Consider the following 24,188-nt stretch of genomic DNA (forward strand, 5'->3'; position numbering starts at 1 on the left):
TCAAAATAAATATATGGTTATATTGTTAATGAAACGAACACCAGGTATATTTATATAAACGTACTTATTATTATATATTATTACTTAGTAATTATTATATCACATAAGCTCTCAACAGTAAGTTACATTTCACTTAAATCGTAATAACGCGATATAAAAATTCGTTTGAAATTTATTTCGTATATAAACTTTGTAAATGGAAGATTGCGAAGTTGATTGGCTTTGTTACATTATGTATGTATATATATATATCTATCGCCATATACATAATTTTCGATTTTTAACATTTAACATTTAAAATTAACATTTACATTTTTAAAATGTTCAACGAAGTAATGGAGTTCTTTCCGCCAGATCTAGTACACCTATTCTGCACCATTGCTTCCAGATGCGATATAGCACCAAACATGACCAGAATATGACCAAGGCTATATCTGAAACGGTAGCATATTGCTTGAAAAATTCTAACGAAATAACTACTACTTTGACTAATTTAAAGAACAGTTTTAATTATAGCTTATCTCAAATTTCTATTGATTGCTCAACATTTCTAAAAGAATATATAATATCGAGTGTGGCAAGTTGCAAATGCTTAGCATAAAATCATAATATAATATATAAATATACTTTTCAAAAGTTAACAAATACAAGTGGTTATTTGCGATATTGATAATCGAAAGTGATATTGAGCAAACAATTGAATTTGAACAGAGTATAATTACTCTCAAGTAATGAACAGTCAGATATAAATATATAAAACGTGATACCATTAGCTTCAGATGGTGGTCGGACTACGGCTAAATTGAAACCCTCGACGGTCATCCTTCTTATGATATTTATTACAATATATTTCAGAGCAGAACCAGTCCAATAATCAAGTGGCAGGATTATCATGAAGGACGCAATTATGGAACAAGTCATGACAAAACCAAATTGAAATATTATAGTCATGATCATACTCATACCAAGGGCCAAGGTTATGAACAGCGACCAAAATACCCAGTCGTTTTGCAGAATTATAAACGAATCTGGAAAAGCATCGAAACGTAAACATCATTATATAACTCACCTATTTTTGCAAAAGTAGCTCACGAATCCCATTTCCAAACGCCTGTCGTTATCGTTATTATATAGAAACACGTTGAAAGATAAAAACACAAGATCTTTGCCGTTGTAGCTATATCTTCACGCTAATTACATAAACCACGGAGAATGTAATCAAACTGTGCCAAAGACGAACACGGTGAACAGAGAGAGGGTGACCAAGTCGATCATCTGTCGACAGGGTAGATCGGGACCGATACTCCGTGCAGTTACGCATGCATAGACCGTGTAATCTAAATAGGTCCCGGAGCTAAATAAATACAAGGGACACAATTAGGTAAATGCGAATCTTTCAAGCTGGTTAGATCGGTTCGTGGGAGTTCGCACAGGGAGTTGGTCTATGTATGCGCTTTTCTCTACGTGATGATTTTTATCGTGTAAGTGTCTATGCGTGTGTATGCGATAGTGATGGAGGATGGTTATGGTGAGAAAGGTAGGAGGTAACGCGAATGCCCGCCACTGCTGCATAGGGGGATTCGGCAGACGAAGTTTCCACATGAGCGAACAACATTGATAAAAGCTACAGGGGGACTCTCTGACTGTGCTTCATCCCTTCGCCAAACTCCAACTAACTTCGGGGGCGGTGAGCTCTCCCTTTCTCTCTCTCTCCATCTCTCTTTCTGCCTCTCACCCCCTTTTCTTTTCGCGTTACTCCTCTCGCCCGCTTTTAAGCCGGCGATTCATTATTTTCCTATAATTTACTACAACTCCTTGTGATCTTTCCTCGAACGGTGTGCACGGATACGGCATTTATTTCCGGATATGTTTACCGGCTTTTCGTTTGGAAATGGATTTCCGGGAGGTTCTTCCGTACCCGGGGACTGGAAGTAAACGATACACGCGAAGAGGAAGCCCAGCGTCATGTTAAACATTATCCCGCTAAAGAAAATTGGGAGGTACCACTGGCACGCCAACCAGAATATCGTGAAACACAGGCCTATTCCCATGGCGATTAAAATATCCCCTGCAACAAACGGGATACGATCGTTACATATTAGATGCACTTGTTATGTTTGGAAATTGATTATCGTAGAATGAAATTCTCTGTATCATAGAATCGGATTGTGGACAAAGGAATTTCGTTACGTAAATTTAATAAGAGAGAAACTTTGTACTTTCGTCATTTCTGACGGCGTATTATTTTTAGTTTTCCCTGTACTTAATCAACATAAAAAGTATAGTAGATGTGTAACTAATATTGTTTATAATCCTGATACTTTTTATTGTCATCTTTTACTGAATTTTTTAAGATCTTTATTACTTTGTGAAGCGACGTATGGACAATTATTAACATGGTAATTCTGCAAAGTCTTCATCAAACAAAAATAACAATATCATTTACTTATCGTTGGAAAATAGAAAGCAGGAGTTCGAGGGAAAGTCGAATGATGTATTATGTTATTGTTAATACATACCTACTGCAGCGTAACCGATCACTGTTCCAGTGAAAAATATCGGCAGTGCCATATCGGCTTTAAGGTGATGGTGCCCGAAGCATATTGATAACAATCCGATGAAGAAACAGAAAGCGCAGATGATCTTGGAAAGTAAATTGGCTGAAAGAAAGCATCAAATATAATGATTATTTCTCGCGATACCGACAATAATTTTTATATGTAGAAAGCACAAAAGAAAACATGACAAGTTAAACGATCTTCTTCGTAAAACTACTATTTGATTAATTACAAAATACACTTTTTTAGGCACCAAGTGACATTAATATTAAAAGATGCACTTATCATGTTTTATTCATGTGATTTTTGTATGCGTAATAAAACACGTACGTAAAACATCACAGGAGGCAAGATCGATTGTGGGATGACAAGCGTATGAAAATGCTGGCACGTAGGCCGCGGAATATTTCTCGTAAGTAGCCAGTGCGACGTAAACGGAGCCAACTCCGGTGTACGCGCTGAACACTCGCCTCATCGGAGAGGAAATCACAGGATTCACTACCTATTGGACAAAATTTTTCTCACATTAGAATTGTAAGCCACGATTTACATGCATTCATTTGATATCTGAAAATGTTTGAATATATTACGCAAGTGCACGTTTGATTAATTATGTACATGAAATTGTTATCAATAATAATAATTTAATATCATGTTTCATTGTTACTTTTGGCATACAATGTTGGATCAATCAACTAATTAATGATTAATCAAAAGTATACTTTATTTGTAAGTGTAATTACAACAGTATTATAATAAAATTGTATAATTCTGTTTAACGATTTAATAAAACTATTTTGAACCTTTAATTGTATTTTGTCCTTTAAATCGATTAACTTTTGCATAAATGTTTTGTGTGGATAGTTAAAGTAATCGTTAAAAATTGAAGTGTTCAGTTAATCAAAACGAATACTTTTTAAGTGAACGTTTTAGAATTGCAGCATTGCTTGATTAAAAATTCATACAATTGCATTGATTGAATATTGTTCTTCGAAGGAAAAATTATTTTTCTTCCTAATTTAGTATTCAAAATGGCAGTTATTTACAATTCGACCAGTGGAATAAACATGTTTTCGAAGGTTTGAAAGTAAATTTCGCTCAAACATGTTACAGCAACCGAATGAATTAATCGGATTGTTAAATCCACAGCTGGACATGAATTTTTGCTCTTGCTGTGTCATTAATCATAGAAAAGTTCAGATTCTCCGTGCACATAATTTTTATGCAGTTAACCGTCATTATCCTCTTAGAAGAAAGGTACATTGCTGAACTTTTTTCTATGAATAAATTAAAGAATGAATAAAAAGGAAACATTGAAAAAATAAGAATCAAAAAGAGATTTCTGAAAACTAACTTTCATATGTAGGTCACAAAAATTTAGGCAATAAATAAACCCTTGACACCACTGATAATGTCGAATATGCTATATAGAATTAATTTCCAGTCCGACTACAACTTAAACATAATTTATTCCTGATTAAATATTATTTATTCCATCAATACAATATAATCAAACCCTAGAATCAAATTGAACAACCCTTTCATATTTGCAGTCTCAGAAATGTATGCAATATAATAAATAAATCGCTGAATAGAAGTTGTAAACCTTCCAGTAAGTACCTTTACTCCGTTTTTCTTGACATCCGTAACAGTCAGCATGCTTGTAATAGCCATGAAATAACTATTGATACTGAAGTCCTGCTCATTCAGGAATATCTGATACATCTCGACTTCCACAGGATTTTTTTCGCAAGTGAGTTTTACGCTGTCGTTCAACGGTACCGAGGCGGGTTGCACGTCGACGATCACCATCGTGTCGAGTGTCTGCACGCTCGCGTACGGCGCGATCTCTGTATTGAATTCCATGTTGCATCCACCCGGTATGGGTGCTGCGGAGAGAACAATGAACTGATGGACAGGATTGATCGTTCTTTGCAATGGGAAATTTATTATCGAACCCGCTTCGTGTCTGTATATGAAACGGAACAGACGACGATATACAGGCTGGGCCGTTAACTATTATCATTTTAGAGGTCGTGATTGCAGGAAATACGTTCCACCAATTTTAGATCATATTAGAACAGATAGTTGGAGTTGCTAGAAATGGTATTCAAAATGTTTTAAGTGAAGGAAAAATCGGTGCATCTGGTTTCAACGATTCTAATTACATCTTTTAATTTTTGTGTATATAAAGTCTATGAAGATAAATATGTTTTATATTCATATATTTAATATATTAATTTTCCTTAGATGCCACCTAATTTTACTAAAGTATTTTATCTTTGATATGCGAAGAAACATTATTTCTATTAATATGTACTATGTTATTTGTAGTATCTGGGTCTCGCATATAATTATTTTCAATTTATGTGGAGGTATTAAGGAGGAACAAAGATTACACAGGTGTTCTCACATGTTACAATCCAATCTTTTTTAATAAGGTGAATATCATTTCATCATATTATGCAAGTAAACCTATAAGAATTTCATGAGAGAAATTTTTTTATACATTGGCTACGAGAAAAATATATCAGATAATAAAATTAGGTTACATTTCACAGCCCGTATAATATTAAATGCTGGAACATGAAAATATCACAAAATAGTCAATTATTAATAAAAAGAAAATACCAAATTGGAATCTACTTAATACAACTGTACTACATAGGATATCAAGTACATCAGGATAAAATAACGCGAGGTGTGAGGGTCGCTTTTATCGAATACGTTCCTTTCTTTGTGGCGTGATACTCTATAGACGAGTACGAGGACTAAGGAGTGTAGAGCCATTGAAAGCCATTTTTAATCTCTTTGTATCGCACCAGTGTGGTGTACATACTGATGAATTGTGCGAATTGTGACCACTCGTGAAGGAAGTAATGGGTATGATGCTAACAATAAGGGTCATAGGACATCGACAGGTCGGTATTTCGACAAAAGCAGATTTTGAAATATATTTACATGAAATTCGGAAGGATAAATGGAGTTATAATTATAAGATACAAGGATTAACAAATGTTATTATTTGGATATTTTCTAAAATAGGATTAATAATCAGGCATGCAGCGAGAGTATAAAAGAATTTTAAAGCAGAATTGACGTTTCTTTTGAAAAATGTCTTTATTAATAAATATTGAAATTTTTCTCCCTTTAATTTGTTGAATTAATTTTTAATAGTTTATACAAATATTTTTAGGTAAAGGTGTTTTAATGTTACGACAATAGTAAATTGGTCACCCTGTATATCGTTTTATATTGCTTGAAAGGTCGAGTTTGCAGTGTTATATCTGAACCAATAGTTTATAATATGATCCCTATTATGCATTATCGATTCTCGTTTAGGTTTATGTTATAAATGTATATTGGGTTGTCCCAAAAATTTATTTCGTTTTATAAGGAAATAATTGACGCACAACATTTTTAATTTTATGTGATTTTATTGAATTATGTATGATCCATTTTGTTTTACTACTACATCTATTATTTCCTTATAAAACGGAAAAAACTTTTGGAACAACCTAATACTTGAAATTTGATTTGCGTAACAATGAATACTGCGTATGTTAAGCTTTAAAGATTTGTAATATAGGGAACAATAGAACAATAGTCTAATCGACAAGTTTATGCGTTACAAGCGATGGTACTCACCTTTATCGTGGTAAGCAACAACAGCGAGTAGACCATTAACGTCGTGGACATTATCGTTTTTCACGAATAGTTGCGTTACTATGTTTGGGGTTAGCCTAGAGAAAAGGCCAATGTTTGATCCAAATACGCTTCTGTTTGAAATTTTATTAAGATAATCTTTATCATAAGACAGCGTGACATTGTGTTGGTAGGTATGAATTTGAAAGATAATGAAAGAAGCACTGGAGGAAATGTTGGTTATGTTAAATGTTGCATTGCTACTGGCTTTGATAGATACTTGTCTCATGTATGGCAGAGAATCATGAAGATTAGTTAAATTCACCTGTAATACACTTCCATCTGTAAAATGTATCATACATTATATTTACATTTCTCCACTAGTTCTTCGTAGCAATGATTTGTTATGTTACGTTGAAACAATTCTATAGAATTCTATTTCCAAGAGAAACAAATTATAATATTATTCTGATATAGATTGTTTCCACATATGATAAATCGAAACTCATTTCTCTTGCAATAGTTTTGATATTCTTACGTGTTTGGCTTATATCAGATAGGAATTGGGATGGCAAAAACTTTTGTGTATATCTATTAGTGAAATTAGTACAATTTCATATAAGTGCTAAATAAGCTTGTTGGTCATATCGATACATATAGATATATGTGTGTGTGTGTGTTTGATTATTAAGCAAATGTTTTTTCAAAAACTATAATGGTTTGATTATCTCTAAGTACAACTATATTTATCACTTTCTAAATATAAGTATATTTAGTTTCTTATCACATTGTATTGATGAAAGATGATGAATATATCTAATATATCCAGCTACATTTAAAAATAAACATGGTAGTATAAAAATGAGAGTAAATGTATGTAAAAGAATATCTTCAAGTAAAGATACTTTTATTAAAGTGTTACTTTCATTCTTGTTTCTTACTTCAACTCTTTTATTTTACCTTACATTTACAATTTCTATTATTTTATTTCTATATACTATTATTCATACATTGTACTATCTTATTGTTCTATTTAAACAATTTTACACGATAGATAGAAAGTACAATTAAAAAACAATCTTTAATAACTTAATCCATATACACAACATACTTTTTAACTAACTTATTCCATTATAGTTTCGTATCTTCCCCGGACAACAAAAGATTTAATATTCCAGATAAGTATTATAAATAACCCTGTATTTACATCAACATAAAAGGTTATGCTGTACAAAAACAATCTAAAATTCCTTTATCTCTAAATGTTCTGTCTACCGAAGAACATAAACACGATCGACGAAATTAATTCGTTTCGTGTTTGAAATCGTTTTAACAGCGTTTAACGATGAAAGTTTTCAGCCAGCTGAAGAATTACGTACGAAAAAGATCATCAGGACGCGATATTGTACTTTGAGGTTATGTGTGCTTACCAGTGAGAGATAGTGTATCTGATGATTTTTCCCTAGCTAAGCTGCCAATGATGAGTAACAGAAAGATTAACAGCTCTCCGACAAAAGTGCGGTTCATGTCGATCAGAGTTACGAGCCGCGTGACACACTTATTCGATTAAATTGCCGCAAAGCCGAGTCGGCGTGAAGCCACGGAAAATCAGTACGGCGCAACAGCTGGTACTTGACAGTCGGCTACATGCCTGAGCACGGTATACTTCGAGTCTCGGCTACCGTCGTTCTGTCTTGCTCTCGAATAGCCAATCATAGTCTGCCCGAGTACTCTTTTCTCTGTCGCGCTACCGTGTGTCGCGGTTATTTCGCGAAGTGACCGCAAGGTGGCGGCGCAGTCGGCCCAAGATGGCCACGCTGGATCAATGAAACGCGAGTAATCATAGTAAAAACAGAAATTGACAAGTGTGCAAGTGAACACCAGACTTTGATTACAGTGTAAATGGACCATGGGGAAGGACCAGGAGCTGCTGGAGGCAGCGAGAAGCGGAAATGTCACCGTGGTCGAGAAGATTTTGGGTCAACGAGCGAAGAGGAGTGGTCCACTGGCAAGGTGGGTGTCACCGTACCAGACTTTGCTTTTCCTTGCTTCTTTTCCCGTTTATGCATTCTATATCGTGTTTCACGCGATACCTTTGATTTCGTATACACTGTGTTGCCTCAATTATATGAAAAATTGCCTCGATGTCTGTCAATTCATCGAGAGATTAGTGTTACGTGTCCACGTTCTTTTCGAATTGCAGCTACTGATCATTCGTGCTTCGATGATAAAGTGTTTATACGGTATTGACTGCACATCCGATTGTTTCCTTTCATCCGATCCTTCGAGCACTTCCGTGTTTGCTCAATTAATCGAGCACAGATAACTGTGTTTTGGGCATAAACGGATGTGGACGAGTCATTACACGTACCGGTACCTGCGTTAAATTACCTACGCTCGATTGATCGCTGCATTTTTCCAATTAATTCCGACAGTTTGCCAGAGAGAAACTCGTGGAGCGTGTCCCGCCGTTTGTACCGTTAATACCGGGAATCTGTTCCGTTCGATAGTTTTCATATTAATTAAGCGAACGAACCTTAGTGTAACCAACGGTGCTGTATTGTTATTATTATCTTTTTTCCCTTCCTCTTCTTTCATTTTTTTTAATATTGTAATTATCCTCTACACGTCTTCCACCGTTAGTGTGATATATTTTTAATAGACGACCAATTTCGTGTCTCGTGGTCCGTAATTGGAATCACTGTTCATGTTTTATAAAAACTGCAACAGCCGTCGTTCGAACACGAATTCCCGTATCCTCCGGGCTACCTTTTTGCCGCGCAACGCTTAATAATCCAGCATTTTCCCTGTAACATATTATACAATCGCCGCGTGGAACTAAACGCGGGCATCATAATTCTACCGAGCGTAATCAGTTTTGCTCTGAATATCTGTAGAGTAGAATAATGCTCCCGTATGCGCGTGTTACCCACGTTATTGTCCAGTGATTATTCATGATTTCACCGTGACCATGAATCACCCTGCCGACGCGTTCGCTGTGTGTACAACGATACATGCCAAGATGCGTTACGACATGGACGCACAACCCTGAGTTCGCTATCAATTATTAATTCGTAGCGAACATTTTAGCGGCTAGACGCGCAATTCCTTTAACGCGCAATTCCTTTAAATTTAAAGACGGCTTGTTGTTACTTTACGCGGTAACAGTTAATTAAATTAACGAGATAAAACTGTCGAGAAAACGAAAGATCGATCTGTGCTTCTAAGTCTGGAAGTACGTAACTACGTTTCCTTGCGACTTATCGGATCCTGCTACTTTCTATTTATGGGAGCAGATAAACAGGCTTATTTGGGTACTCATTTATTTTCAAGGGTCAATGATAACCTCGTCGTGATAGATCGGTGAAGATGGCGCGACTGAGCTCGAATATTTTTGTCCTTATTCTGTGATGCCTAAGGAAATAACCTTTGTGAACCTTGCTCCGTGGTTGCGTTAATTGGATTTAGAGATTAATAGGGAATATACTGAAAAAGTAACATGAAAAATTGCTTTTCTAATATTAGACAATTATGTTAGATAAATATTCGAAAAAACAATTTGTGCAGTCGATAATAGATTAAATAAAACAAAAAAGAGCTTATATTAGATAAGCCAAGTACAAATAATGGTATATATGGTATATATTTGTTTGTGAAGGAATATGGATGTTTAAAAAAACTAATAATTTGAACTAGTAATATTATCTTGAATTATACTTCTGTAAATAGAACAGGTTGTAATATATTATATCAAATATATAATTCTATTTACATAAAATTTCCTAAATTCAAATAAATTTAATTTCTTTTATTGTCGGTTTTGAAAAATATATATACGATTTTTCTACAATATAACGTTGGGAAGCATTTCTCTAAGAGACTAATGCGTTCCATGTACGTAATAACTGCTGCACGAGAACAGTGAGTCCCATGTTCATCTCGTTTCAGTGTAAAAAACAGTCGGTCTAATAACTTAGTCATCCTTCCTAGTTAGTCCGTCTCGGCTTAAAAAACCGCCATCTAAATAACCGTGCACGTGCTCGTAACTGCTAACAAACCAGTTCTACGTAACTCGCGAATTAATTCACCCAGGAATGTAATCGACTCGCTCGACAAATCACTGTCAACTTCTCTAATCGCGAGCTCTCCGGACTCAATCGAATTTGGAATCGTAATAGATTCCTTTGCCTGACCCGATACCCGATCGACGGGTCGAAGCAGATCAATGAGTAGGGGGCGCGATTAATCGAAACGGTCGGTCGGCGCGGCGGTCTGTATTGACCCAGTGCCGCGAACTTCTCGACAAAGACGACTTTGTCGATGCTTCTCGCGCACGCTTTCATTAATTAAGTCACGTTGGCTACGGGACGAGAGAAACCACCGTTTGTTTTCGAGAGGTCTCTGCCGCGTGCTCCTGTAGAAGCAGGCGTGCGTGTTTCGAGTGCATTCACGCATTTTAACACCGATTGTCACGAAGCAAAAACCTTCCGGGGCGAAAGAGAAAGAGAGGGGTGACGGTTCAGAGAGGGGATAGAGTGGAAAGGAATAGAAGGGAAGAAGCACTTCTCCCACTCTTTTTCTCTAAGAGAGAAGACGCGGCGAATCGGGCGAAAAAAGGACAGAATGTCGGGATCAAGCTCAGAGTCCTAAATGTATCACGACGAAAGCGCTTCTCGGCTCCTCTTCTAACAAATTGCCCCTTTTGCTCGTCACCAGTCGCAGTCGTGCAACTTGTCCATAACTACAAAGCTTGCCCACGGCAACTTTCTCCACCAAAGCTCTTTACCCTTTCTCTCCTATAGTTTCTGTTCTCCTGCTTCATTTCGCCTCTCTTGTCTTCTTTTATCTTTTGTTCCCTCCCTGACGCTTCAAGAGATCACAGGAAAGCAATATAAAACGCGCTTGTGCATCCCGCGCGCGCGCTACTTCCGCGATACCAGCGACACTCACGGGACAAACGAGAAACATTTTGCGATGCTAATCGTACCACTTATAGTGTACCGGTGTCCGCGAATGTGTTTATCCTTTGTTTGCACGGCGTGTTGGCTTTGGGTCGGGCAATAATTTTAATCACAGCCCCCGGAGGCCATGGCAAGGGCTTCCCTTCGATAGAAACATCGCCTTCGGCGACTTGGTCTCCCGCGGACCAGAACTTTTAACGTCATCGCCCGGCCGCGATAACTTCGCCTCTCTTTGATGTCTCTTGGGCACACCGTTGGCCCGTCACGGAATCCCTGCCACCGAGAAACTTGCTTTTCAATTTATGACCGTGGATCTGATAAAGCCCCTTCGACGGTTTCGAGTTTCTTTATTCGAAAATAAAGATTTCAACGGTCTTGTTTTCATTTATTTCATCCCCAGGATGAATACTAAGGTATGGAATTTAGGCTGAATTTTTAGCCATGCGTTTATGCTCCAAAAAACTCGTGCAATATAAAATATGAAAAATTTACATTCAAACGATATTGTATCTTCATGTCATGAGATTAACTTACTGAAATGTGACCTTTGAAAATCACCAATCAATTGAGGTTTTATTTATTTTATTAGAATGTACTGAAACTCTATTTTCCAACTTTCCAACCTTCGAAAATTCCACTTCAAACTAATATCCATGTTATCTACTCTCTCTCGACTCGCCATATAGGTCAATTTCTCAATTTTCTTGTACGTCGAACCTTGTAACCAGGTTATCCATGTCGCGACACAAGGGCGGTTAATTCAAATTCGTCTAAGATCGTCTAAGATCTTCGTCTCTATTCATATCAGATTCGTTGTTGTCTTTCTAAAATAGTATCAAATTTTCGAATTACCGAGGAGAGAGTACTCGATTCTATTATACTCGACCGATATCGTTGTAATGTTTTGTTCGTTCTCCACTCCTCCGGAAGGAGGAATCGGTGCGTTAAACGATCGACGAGGGGATAATTAGTCGACAGACAAGCCAGTCTCTCACGACGTGGATATCTCCCTTGTATATTCGTTTCTATCATGGATCGATGGACGATCCTCCCTTTAAGAGACAGAGAAAGATATATAGAGAGACAGAGATCCACCGCTTTTCCCTGAGGGGTGCGAAACTGCATAAAGTGCAAGTAGAAGAGAGTTTCCCCTCCCCGCTCTTTTTCTCTCACCTTTCCGGAGTGACACTTGGAGTGTTTGCGAGGAAGGACCTTTTCGCGACATCAGCACGTATCGTGGCCCCTCTTCCACGTCGGAGGAATTTATCGATTGACGCTCTAACAGCCCTCGCGTGTCTTCACCCTCGCTACATTTTGGCCCCTGTGTCTACTGTTTCTCTCTTTGTCGTCTGGCTTCCCTTCTTATTTCCTCTTCTGTGTCACGTATGTGCTCTTTTTCTTGTTTTCGATTATTCCCTGTTCAACACTGTCTCACATATGTACGGACATTCCCTTTTACATTATTGCACCCTCGTTGTCTTGTCCATTGAATTCTTTTGTAATTTTCATTTCTTTTTCCTTAGTTTGGTGCGATCTACTTTTTTGCTCTCGGTGTTCTTTTTCTATATTATCGCGTCTCTTTGAAATTTTATTCTATGATACCTTCTTTGTGAAAGAATTTCTTTCTTTCTTTCTTATTTTATGATTTTTGTCAAGTGTCTTCTTCTCCTTTTTTCATTTCTTCTGTTCGTATATTTATTCTTTTTCTTTTTAGTTCGTACTTTTCGTTCATGTTTCAATCAGTCTCGGTCGATTCCCCTAGACTTCCTCCTCTGTACTCTCTTCTTCCGACTTGAAGGCGCGTTCACAGTCCCATCCGTGGAACCGAAAGGTAATAGAAGTTCACTTATCCCTTGATATTACTCGGTTTCTGATTGTCGATTAGCGGGGAAAATTGCATAATTCAATGATATCGACCGCTCCTTCGTTTTAGATGTTATTGTTCTTGTTCATTGATCTTTTATAATCCCAGTTAATACAATCGTAATGATCCTATTATTAGTGCCTATCAATATTTTTTAAAAGTGAGTACAACGTTAGAAAAATTATCCTAATATCTTTCGTTTCTGATATCCTAAAATATTATTTACATTTTTTATGATAGCATTTTGCATTTTCAATCGCATAACAATTAACCTGTCCTTGATAATAATAAACAAATGCTGCTGGTCCAAGACAGTATGAATTGATTTTGCGAGGGTAAATTTAAAAACTATGGAATAAAATTTCTGCTCAAAAATTCAAATGGTATATTTCGTTACTTATTTATGTTATATGAAACGTGTTTGTCTTATGAATGAAAAAAGATTGTTGAATGATAAAATTATATCTCGACAAAAGTTATTTTAATGTTTAACATGTATTGTATGCTACATTCCTACGCTACAAATTCTGCTCGCTTTGCATCTAAATACAATGGAAGTCTCGAGGGACATTCATAAGGTCGTGGTTTATTGTAAGTCAAGTGCGCATCTCAACGTATATTCAAACTCGACTTTCTTGGAAACAAAGACCGCGCATAGAAAAATATTATTTCACGTTACGTACACTTGGTGCGGAATCATCTTTTCAATTGTAGGACTTATTACGCAATTGTGATATCCCGTATTTCGCATTTTATCATTTCGCATTTTATCATTTCGCATTGTGAAAATGAGACGTTAACAAACAGAAAAAAAGAAAAGAATGACAAGAAGAATGGGGACATTTACCACTACGGATGTTGGATAAATTACAAAATGAGTTAAACATTTGAACATTCAACTGAAAGCAAATCTCTGCTATAATACCATACCCTACTGCAATCATGAAACTTTAAATCGTTTATCTTCAATACTCTTCCTAGCACAGGTCATCTAGTTCCAATTGCAGTGACCACTTAAGCTTCGTTAACGCTGTGACGATCAATGATGCGACACTAGCGCCGCACGAGTGCTAACTACATATTAGCACACAGCATACACATTTACTTTATCTATTTATGCACTTTTTCATTTTCATCTTTACACTGATCAAATATTCATAGTTACCCGTATTTCCTACAGACATAAGAATCACTTCGTTAATCATTTTGTTAACTTTTGACGTCAATGTGAATAGACTCTAGCGATCATAGCGTTAACGCGATATTAGCGTTTGTTAACCATTGTTCCACGTTAGTAACTCACACACTCAACTTATACAGCACCCTTTTCCAATCTTTCTATAACAATTATAAATAGCTTAATATATAATTGGTGTGCTAAAGATCTTCAGCTAAAAATAATAAATAATAGCAATCTGTCAGAAAATAATTTGACCCCAAGAAGGTCCACAGTCTAGTCTATGGGATTCCCACGTACTTCGATCGGCATTTACGATACTCTGACACGTGTTCCATTTGTCTGGGGTCGCCGGGCAAAAACGTTCACTACAATTATCCCAGGAAACGGGTCATTTTTGTCGTTGATCGTTCGGCGTCTTGATTAAAACCAGCAAGAAATTGCCATTATAGATGCTTGACAGACGGTGCAACGGTGCTTTCATTCGAGGATCCGCACGCTCCTGCTACCTATCTGTATCTTTCATGTCCCCTCGTTGTCCAATTCGTAATGTTCATAGACGTCGAGGGCACTGGGCGATGTCCTTTTTGCAGACAATCTTCAGGGTTTAATTAAGGAACTTGGGCAAGCGGATAAACTCGATGAATGGGGCAAGCGAGTCGGCGTTGAGGGTGCGACAGACGAGGAAGGACGGAGTTGGTGGCTCGCTGAAGCAACTAGAGAGAGTTCGAGAAAGAGAGAAGGGGCTGGCTAAAAGAAAGGAAGAGTCAAACGTTCCCGGCTGGTCTAACATGAGAGAGACACAGGAAGACGAGCGTGGCCATTCCGACAGTGCTTGCGTATACATTTGTATAGGGTGTTTCTAAAGCTAGATGTTATTTAAGCTTAGAAAAGTAAGAATCTAAGATTCGTTTCTCTAAGCGAATTATCTTTAATAATTTGCGCTTAAATTTAATTTCATTCTTCGTAGTTATTATATTTTGAAAGCTAGGTATACACGGTATATAAGAAAATATGTAAGCACCGTGTCTAGTAATGAGCAAATTTCTATGCAAAAGCTTCGCAAAGCGTTAGGTAATTATAATTCATTCGAAGCAACGTACGTCCTACAATTTATTCAATTGCCTAATGCATATTATTCTTTACTGTAAAAGAAGAGATTCAACAACAAACAGTTTGTAGCAATCAATATTTGAGTATTTTAGAATCTAAACTGATCAATATGACTTCTGTATGGCTCCTTTAATTGTTTATTTAAATTTTTATTGAAATTTCATAAAAATGGCAACAGTCAATTCCATACATTATAAGTCGCTCGTCTTCACGTCTCTTTGACATCAAGAAACCTCAACAAGAACAAAAATTATTTTTTTGATCGTTCTTATCCACTTTATGCGGGCCGCTACAACTGAAACGTCCTCTACCATGTACACGCACGCTGATGTATACACATGAGTACAAGCTACGGCTGAGTTGGTATTCCGGCGTGCATATACACGCGTTCGTCGGAGTTACGTCGTTTCTCCGTGTGTACTCGGCTTGAAGAGAGCCGGCTACCACCCCCGTCCCGTTGTTAGGGCGCGGAAAATAAATACGCGCGGCTCTGTCCGCAGAAGAGAGCGAGAAAGGCGCAAGCGAGAGGACTCAGTCGTCGGCGGTGGCGGAGGCGGACACGGGGACAGAGAAGGGGAGGGGTGAGAAACGGACGGAATGAAAAAGGGGGTGGCAAGAAAGAAAGAGGGAAATTCAACACGTGCCGTCCTCCTCTCTGCGTTAGCTCTTTCCTATTCTTCTGGTTCGGCCAAAAGCTCCTCGAACTTCCAAGCGTTGCGAGGCGCACTCGCGTAACCCTTGAGTGTTCGTTTCTTTTTCTTGCCGCCCCACCGGAATCCTGGTGGCCGCCCCCGCCACTTGACTCTCTCGGTTTTGCTTGCGAGTCGTCAGAACAAACGAGTCCCGACTCTGACTCTGTCGAGGGCGAGTTTGCGTTGGGCAAAATCGACAGTTTCTCTCGTTTTTGATCTTTAGTTACAATGGATTAGAGGCCTCTCGTCGAGTGGCGGGTAAGCTGCCTGCCCTTGCCGAGTGGCGAATGCCTTGAACGATCCTCCTATGAACATAAGTGTCGCGTGCCGATGATTTAAAGTGCCGCTATCCCAAAAGCTTAATGACGTCTCGCTGCTTAATGACGACCACGACGACGACGACGGCGGCGGCCAGGAGGCTGCCTTTGATCTGCCCCGCGCGCCTCCGCAGAGAAAAGGCCTTCGGCCCGCGGTAATTGTTTTGGGTAAACTGAATGCGATGCTTTGATCCAGCCTCGGCGACGTAAGCGTCGATTCAGAACGCGCGTCCCTGTTAATGAGGCAAATCCAACTGGAAGTTTTCCTGCGATGCCTTGTCGCAGGGAATCGAAATGAAATTGTTCGAAGGCGAGGAAAACGATGACAATAATGACCGGTTCTTTTGTTTTTGTCGCTGCTCTGTCTTGTTCAGGTTGAATATCGTTTAATCATGAACTGGTATCGTTGGATCATGGGTAACGACAGCAGACTGTATTGGATTTCGATCACATTACGTTCAATTTAACCGTGCTTATTCCTGATTTGAATTCTATATCTGATATAAATATCATTAATGATTTATGCAAAATATAGAATATACTAATATGAATATACACAAATATTGATAGCTGTTGTTAATAGCTGATAAAACTAGTTGGCGATTGTATTCCTATTTTTGATTTTTATCTATTTCAATTGTATTTTATAACTATGTTGAACTATATGTATATACGTGAATTTAGGGTCGGGAACAGATTAAATGAGGTAGGCAGATTAAGCGCACATTAAAATGTTATTCATCAGCTCCAGTTTGCTCCATTTTTTGCGTATTAAGGAATTCATATATTAGGGTTACTTTTTAAGAATTTATTCCGGTAAGAGATTATTTCCTTAAGACGGTATCGTATTTTTGTTTGTTTCTACTACTGTAATTGTAAGATTTCTTATCTTCTGCGGCTTGTCATAGATTTCAATCATCGCATTAAAAAGGAAAAGAAGCTTTCTATTACTATGTAATCCTAGATAAAAATGTAAGATAAGAAATAGAGTATACATATCTATACTACTAGAGTATATTATCTATTCAGAATCGTTACTTCTCTTCTATCTCAAATAAAAATAAATTCTATATCTAAATCTAATTCTATATTTATTAAACTTGTTCGTATTTCAATTTTATCTTCGTTCAATCCGTTTTTTTTATCCATTTATAATATTCAAAATATACGAAACTGAAATTAATAGGTACATTTTTCAAGTACTTTTACACCACTGATTTTAATATTTTTTTTTTTGGATATATGTAACTGTTTGCACCGCCTAGAGTAGAATCGTCACCGGTGACGGCTGTTTTCGCGCATTTATTCGTGCAATTTTTATCGTGTTGTAAACACGCCTGTTGACATTCTATCGCTTCGATAAACATCGCTGAGCTTACTGAATATTTGCGAAGGACAATTTCCAACAAACCCTGGATATCGGTCTACATCGCTCGCTAAGAACCGTTATTAGCCATTGTTTATTGTTACAACACTCGGCAATTGTATCTTTGCAAATCAGATAATCAGTTCATCGAAAGTTCAACCGAATCGCTTAATCTCCGTTTGGCAGAGACCGAGTCGTCGTTATTGCCACGAGCATCGACTATTTTATTTTATAACGATAAAGCGAATAACTAAGAGAAAAGACTTTTCAAGTGTATGGAATATATGAAATTTAAAAATATATAAAACGCATAATACATTCGTAAAAGATTTTTGCAAACGTTCGAATATTTTTGCACGAGCTATTGTAAATGCAATTAACCCACAATTAACCGAATCTTGGTCATCTGAGTTCTAATTCGTTTGTCCAATTTATAAGGTCGTTGAAATATTTGGAATATAAACTAGAAGCTGAAAAATCGTCGGAAGTTATGGTCATTGTTGAATGGATATTACGTAACGTGATTCTGAATTTTATTCGCGTTTTATTTGTGCAGCAAAAACGTCATTTAATATCGATAGTGACGTAGAGAGGTTCTAATATCGATACAAGAGTTATGTGTGCGACAGTTCGAAGAACGAGGGTAAACATACATATTTTTACGAGTCTATCTTCATATCGGAATTGCACGAGAACTGAGCAAATACGGTTGCTCGCGTTTATGATGTGTATTAATCGAGCTAGATAAATATTGCGTTCTCTTACGTTGTCTTTCCGTAGCACTAATTCTCTCGAAATCCCACAAATAGTGTATCTTTCAACGTTTGCTGAAATCCACTGATTTGATTTTATTTATATATATTTTTTGAAAATAATGTTGCGAGGTTATTTAGCTAATGGGTAAATATTTTTTAGAGTTATCTACCTGATTATTAGCCGCGTAAAAAATATGGAATTATCAGTGCTATTAACAGATTGTATATGTATCTGTCAAATCTCTACGTAGCGTGATCTACGTAGCGTTAATTAATACCATAGGTACTCGTTAGAAATTTAATCAAGATCTCCTAATACTCAAATTCCAAACTACATATAAATTCCAAACTCCTAATACTAAAATTTATAATACCATAATACATTACTTAGAAAAAGTAGCAAATACATATGCTCAAATTACAAATGCTCCAACATCATTCGTAATTAGAAACATACGTATAACAACTTCCAAGCTGTCACTGACAACAGTCACTGTCTCGCGAATCCCCCCGGACACGAAAAAAAGTCAGAGATCAAACGACAATGAACAATTCTTCCCTTTCTTATTCCGATCGTCGTTTTGCGGCTGGTCTCGTCACAACCGTTCATCCAATCCGGCCAATTCGATCGGCTTTGATCGTGCGGCTCTCAACGCTTCGAAGGGGGCGCGGTGACTGAATGATCAAGCCTGCAGCGGCGCTAATCAAATCCACTTAAGAGAAGAGAACACGGGATAACGAGAAACTACTCGACTATCATCTTCTTGCGATCGTACCATGCTAGCAACAAAGATCCAGCGATCCAGAAAAGTGAACGCAGGGAAGAAAAGTGCGAAAAAGAAGGTGTCGCACTGGTCCCTAGGGGATCCAAAGACGCGTTTACATTGTGTTTGCGCGAGGGCAGAACGCGGCGGACGTTTATCTCACCACGAACGCAACAAAGGCCAGTAATGAGAACATGTGTTGGATGCAGGAAGCTTCATTAGCGAACCTGTTCCTGTCCGCGAGGCCCATTGTGCGACCTAACTCTGTCTGCGCTCTGCGATACGGTGACTCGTTGGCGCGGAGTGCTCGATTCTTTGCCTCTGCGAGCTCGTATCGCCGCCGGGTATTAGTTACCGGCAGTAAACATGAATTCCTAATTGCGGAAATGGGTCCCGGCCGCTGCTCGATGATCGTTACCCTGGCGCTTGCCACCGTACCTTGACAATCGGGGTTTCTTCGAACAGTCGCGCCAAATAACGCAATATCGGGACTTGTTTTCGGATAACGTCCCCCGAGAGGCTCGTATAGTGTTGTTAGGTTAAATTTTGGTTGGGATTCTGAGATAGAAGAATTTCTAGGCTAGATCTTGGATGTCAGCCTGGTTCCTATGTCAGTCTGCTGGGACTTAGAGTATTTACTGGGATTTTGGTATTTGCAATGTGATGTCTTGTGAGAGGATTTCTGAGGTAGAATTAGAAGAATGTTGTAGCACGCGAGTTGCTTCTCAAGGATAACTGGTGAACTATCGACGACAAGTTTTAAGGAATAGAATTTTATAGTATAATGATAAATTATGGTGTTTATGGTGTTATTGTGACAATCTTTTGTGATAATAGGTGTCCGAAAAATTTTGAAGTACTTAAGTTAGCTTTAACAAGAAGTCTAATGCGTTGTGTGTGGTTGATGGATTTTGAGGTACATTTATTTTTTAGATCAAAATTTTATATGGGGAGACATTTACTTTTCGATGAAATCTAAAAATAATCTTTAGTTTTAGTATTGATATATGAATAATAGGAATCAAATATAAACACAGTCTTCGAATAACAATAATCTGGATGACTGTAATCTTTCAATAATGAATCATTACGTATCTGTCACAACTTCCTGTTAGTCGATAAGAACATATTAATAACGTTGATAATAATATCAAATTATTCAACGTCAGAGTTTTTTTAATTTATATATGTCAATTCGAAATCATTATAAACTGTTACGTTGTGTAAAGCAAAGAAATTACTACGTTTCATAAAAAAACTATTTCATTTATTTACAGTTTACGACGGGGTCCGGGGGCTAACGTGCAAGATGCCAGTGGATATTCTGCTCTTCACCATGCAGCTTTGAACGGACACAAGTATGTTCCAATAATGTTTCAATAAAATTTGATTTGGCAAAATTAAAATTAAAATTAATTTCATGAAAATTCCATCGACATACAATATCGACTAAAAATTTGAAGTAACTTCTCCAATTGTGTCTACATTGAATCATCTACTAATTTCATTATCAATTCAAAAGTAATTTTACAAAATATTAATACATAATATCTTTTGCTTAATAACAGTTTTTACCAAAAAATTTTCCAAAAATAGCAGAATTGTAAAATAACATTTAAAATATTTTTTGATTTTCTGGAACTTATTATACATGATTCCAAACTTTTGACTGATAATGTACGGGTATAATTTACACATACGTATATGTTGTGTTAGCTCGTGTTTCTAATTAATATTCCTTTCGATCGGCAATTAATCGATGTCACATACATTCTAACGATAATTCGGGGAAACGCTTTTATCTTTAGGGAGGTGGTAAAGTTATTGCTCCAATATGAGGCTTCCACTAACGTCGTCGACGCTAAAGGCTCTTCGCCGCTTCATTTGGCAGCTTGGGCGGGCGACGCTGAAATCGTGCGGTTAATTCTTACCCAAGGACCCTCGGTACCTAAAGTAAATCTTACGGTCAGTAAATTTATTCTTTTGCTATTTCCTTTATTTTTTCTTTTTTTTTTTTATCTAATTTCATTTGGCAATCATGCTACGATATTTTATTTCGTATGAATTATAATACTATGGTATTATTATATGTTATGTAGGTAAATTATTGGTTTATGTTATATCGATCACGGAAGAGGATGAAATTTCATGTCTCTTTTATTGAAGTATTCAACTGCGGAATTTATGTAGTTTTTTTTAGAAATTAATTTTCGTTCGTTGTTCGGTGAATAGCGCAGAAATTCTGTACGTTCCCGAGACATTTTGAATTCCTTGAATAAGCCTTTGACGTTAGTTCTGCGAAACGAAATTTTCTTTTATTTGAATATACTGAAAAATTTGGTAGTAAAAATTACTTGTTCGTGCGTTTTATAAAGTAATTTTGATTAACCATTTCTTCGTAACATAACGAAATTATATTTTGAATTTACATACATCATGCTTTAAATTTACTCTCATAGTCTCATTTACTTGTTTACTTTACTGTATCTGAGAATTGCGGAAAATTTATTTCCCCATTTTACCAGAAATATAATTTCTTTCTTATTACACTGATATTTTACCTGTTTCGTTTTTTATTTCAAAAAATGCTTCTTAAACGTATCAAACAGATTCTTGTACTTTCCGAAATAATAAATTTCCAATAGCGTATTAATTCCATTCATACCGATCACGAAATCGTATTCAATCTAATATCTGTGTTAAGCTTCGTTTTCGTGCGACAAAAATCTGATCGCTCGTTCCAATACAAATAGATCTACCTTTTCTTCTGTTCGTCAGTAATTTCACGTAACCGTGCCGTTTTGAGTTGGAACGCTCTAATGCCAGCAATCGAAACAAAGTGTATCCGTTAACTCGAAATACCGGCTTTGTATGATCGCAGACGAAGGACAACGAGACGGCGTTGCACTGTGCAGCACAGTATGGGCACACGGAAGTGGTGGCACAGCTGTTGCAATACGGATGCGACCCCAGCATCCGCAACAGCCGGGGAGAATCCGCGCTGGATCTCGCCGCGCAATATGGCAGGTAAATTGCACGTACGATTTTTTCCTACTTTTTCCCCTTCTCTTCTTTTATTTGCACATATTTTTGTTCCCTTTATTTTTATTTCCATGTATTCTTTCCACTTATTTTGTATTTTTGTCTATGTTAGAAGTTGCTTTATAATTTTGACTCTATCGAATGGTAGTTCGCTTCAAAATCGAGCAGTTTTTGAACTGATTTTCAGAAACTGCTCGTATATTATCGATCGTCCCGAATGAATAATCGATGACGCTGCTAATTGGCTTTGTGCTTCTTCTGTAAAATTAATTATCTTTTATAGATTGGAAACCGTGCAATTGCTCGTTAGTACGTATCCAGAGCTGATCGTGCCCCTTCGGAATTCTTCCTCATCGGTGATTTTTCCTCACACCCCGCTGCATCTAGCCTCGCGAAATGGCCATAGGTGAGTCTTTGTGAACATGTACTTTTTATGTTTCCTATAGCCATGATATTTGCTGAAATTACATAATTTTCATAAATAAATTCCAATTCAACTTCTTTATAATGATTCCTTAATGGTTTTGAGCAGTATAATATTACGAAACATAAATAACGTATATGGAATAGAATAATAGAAAGAAAAGAATATGTACGTAGAATACATATGCGTATAAAAAATATACATAATATATAGAAAAGTATAAATTATTTGAAAAGTAAGAAAAATTCAATATAGATATTTGTTTCCATTAAAAACTTCACAGTATACTCATCATCGGAATTTTTGCGTTTATTTTATAAAAACGTCAGCTAAAATTCTACTTGATATTGCCAGTCTCAAGTTGAGCTGCGAATGGTAACTCATCCAATAACTAAACAGAATCGTTCAAAAGTAACATGTTCTCTTTATTTAATCAAGCTGAGTCGATGATCGTCGCACGACGTTTGATCAACATGCGAGGGTAGCAAGCGTGAGTGCAAGCGTTTACAGCCGCTGTCCATGAAATCTATTTTATATTGCATTGCAGATCAGGATCGTTACTAGATTATTCATGATTCGTGGAACCCTGCCGGACCTCGTGCACATGTTCAGTTTCTGAACGCGTACACGCATCGCACGATTAATTTGCGCCTGATGTATGACACCCAAAGAAAGAACTCTCAATTTTAATCGTTCGCACACGTTTCTACTTTAGACAATACTATATGAGCGACAAAACATGATGATCTTTTTAACTACTGTGTGTATACCTTAGGATAGACGATTATTATCGTGAATTAATTATTATTTTTTATTAGTTTTATAGTTTATTAATATCAAAGTTATTATTTTTAGAAAATACTGATTGTATGTTCTAGATAATATCGTATAAATTGGTCGTAACTAGTTGTCTGTGATTAATCTTGTTAGAGTATCTCCAATAAATTAAGTTTATTTTGATGGAAACAATGGACGTATCTGAAATTGGAACACGTATCTCGTAATTGCGAATATGTCATCGCTCCTATTATATGATCAATTTATCTAAAACAGTTATCAAATATTTCGCAGGTCATTAAGTATCGACCCAAACTACTCAATATGAACGAAACATAGTTCTTAATCGGAAATTTTCATACAAATCGGTTCATAATATTATAATCACTCACGTTCCTTACGAAACTCTCTATTTACGAATCCTTATATTCTTCAAACAATTCTAATGAACACACCAATGAAGGACGAACCAATGCATCTCTCAACTCCAAGAACTAAAAAAGGGCTCAAAATAAGCAACAAAACTTGGAAAAGTGCAACATTAGCGAAGAAGAAATTCACTAAAGATTTCCTCCTAGTATGGTCACGTCGCTTTTTCCAACTCTGAAACGTAACGTTCCACCTTCTAAAATTCCATTCGCGAGAACGCTTTTCCCCTGAAATCGTTCGCGCTAATTACCGAGTAATGTAGCCCTTGCATTGTATCTAGGAACAACAATGGACTCGTTTCAGC

At 36.9% G+C, this 24,188-nt stretch overlaps 2 protein-coding genes and 1 long non-coding RNA gene across 5 annotated transcripts in view; 2 read left to right on the forward strand and 1 right to left on the reverse strand.

The window, feature by feature from the left end:
• Positions 1–45: 45 nt before the first annotated feature.
• LOC139987792 (transmembrane 7 superfamily member 3) lies at positions 46–7,880 on the reverse strand. 2 transcript variants are annotated; one of them, XM_072004489.1, is made up of 8 exons: positions 7,634–7,880; positions 6,207–6,545; positions 4,179–4,447; positions 2,889–3,060; positions 2,520–2,660; positions 1,919–2,068; positions 768–1,028; positions 46–434 (listed from the first exon to the last, which is right to left on the reverse strand). In XM_072004489.1, exons 1-8 carry the CDS (start codon positions 7,728–7,730, stop codon positions 325–327), a joined length of 1,539 nt encoding a protein of 512 aa, XP_071860590.1. In that variant the 5' UTR covers positions 7,731–7,880; the 3' UTR covers positions 46–324. The 2 variants fall into 2 exon arrangements, with proteins under 2 accessions (XP_071860590.1, XP_071860596.1); XM_072004495.1 differs by lacking the exons at positions 46–434; positions 768–1,028 and adding an exon at positions 1,089–1,354 and having other exon boundaries at positions 1,875–2,068.
• LOC139987822 (uncharacterized) lies at positions 4,443–5,661 on the forward strand. The gene is made up of 2 exons (XR_011799947.1): positions 4,443–4,742; positions 4,893–5,661. It is a non-coding gene; the product is annotated as an uncharacterized lncRNA (long non-coding RNA).
• Positions 7,881–7,894: 14 nt separating the features above from the next.
• Positions 7,895–24,188, forward strand: part of LOC139987772 (ankyrin repeat and SAM domain-containing protein 1A) — an 83,398-nt gene continuing 67,104 nt past the window's right edge. The window contains exons 1-6 of one of the 2 annotated variants that reach the window (XM_072004404.1): positions 7,895–8,035; positions 8,101–8,216; positions 20,490–20,570; positions 21,021–21,177; positions 22,094–22,239; positions 22,538–22,660. In XM_072004404.1, coding sequence (XP_071860505.1) covers positions 8,113–8,216; positions 20,490–20,570; positions 21,021–21,177; positions 22,094–22,239; positions 22,538–22,660 — 611 coding nt within the window. In that variant the 5' untranslated portion in view covers positions 7,895–8,035; positions 8,101–8,112. Of the gene's footprint in view, positions 8,217–20,489; positions 20,571–21,020; positions 21,178–22,093; positions 22,240–22,537; positions 22,661–24,188 lie in introns of both variants that reach the window. The other variant, XM_072004412.1, reaches the window with a different exon arrangement.

The sequence above is a fragment of the Bombus fervidus genome, chromosome 1, assembly GCF_041682495.2.
Source record: "Bombus fervidus isolate BK054 chromosome 1, iyBomFerv1, whole genome shotgun sequence".
NCBI classification, from domain to species: Eukaryota; Metazoa; Arthropoda; class Insecta; order Hymenoptera; family Apidae; genus Bombus; species Bombus fervidus.

Coding starts and splice junctions, on each gene's coding strand:
- LOC139987792 (XM_072004489.1), bottom strand. CDS start 7,730: ATGAACCGCACTTTTGTCGGAGAGCTGTTAATCTTTCTGTTACTCATC. Junction 4,448..6,206: donor TGTTGCTTACCACGATAAAG/GTGAGTACCATC, acceptor TTCTCTCCGCAG/CACCCATACCGGGTGGATGC. Junction 3,061..4,178: donor TCAAGAAAAACGGAGTAAAG/GTACTTACTGGA, acceptor TTTGTCCAATAG/GTAGTGAATCCTGTGATTTC.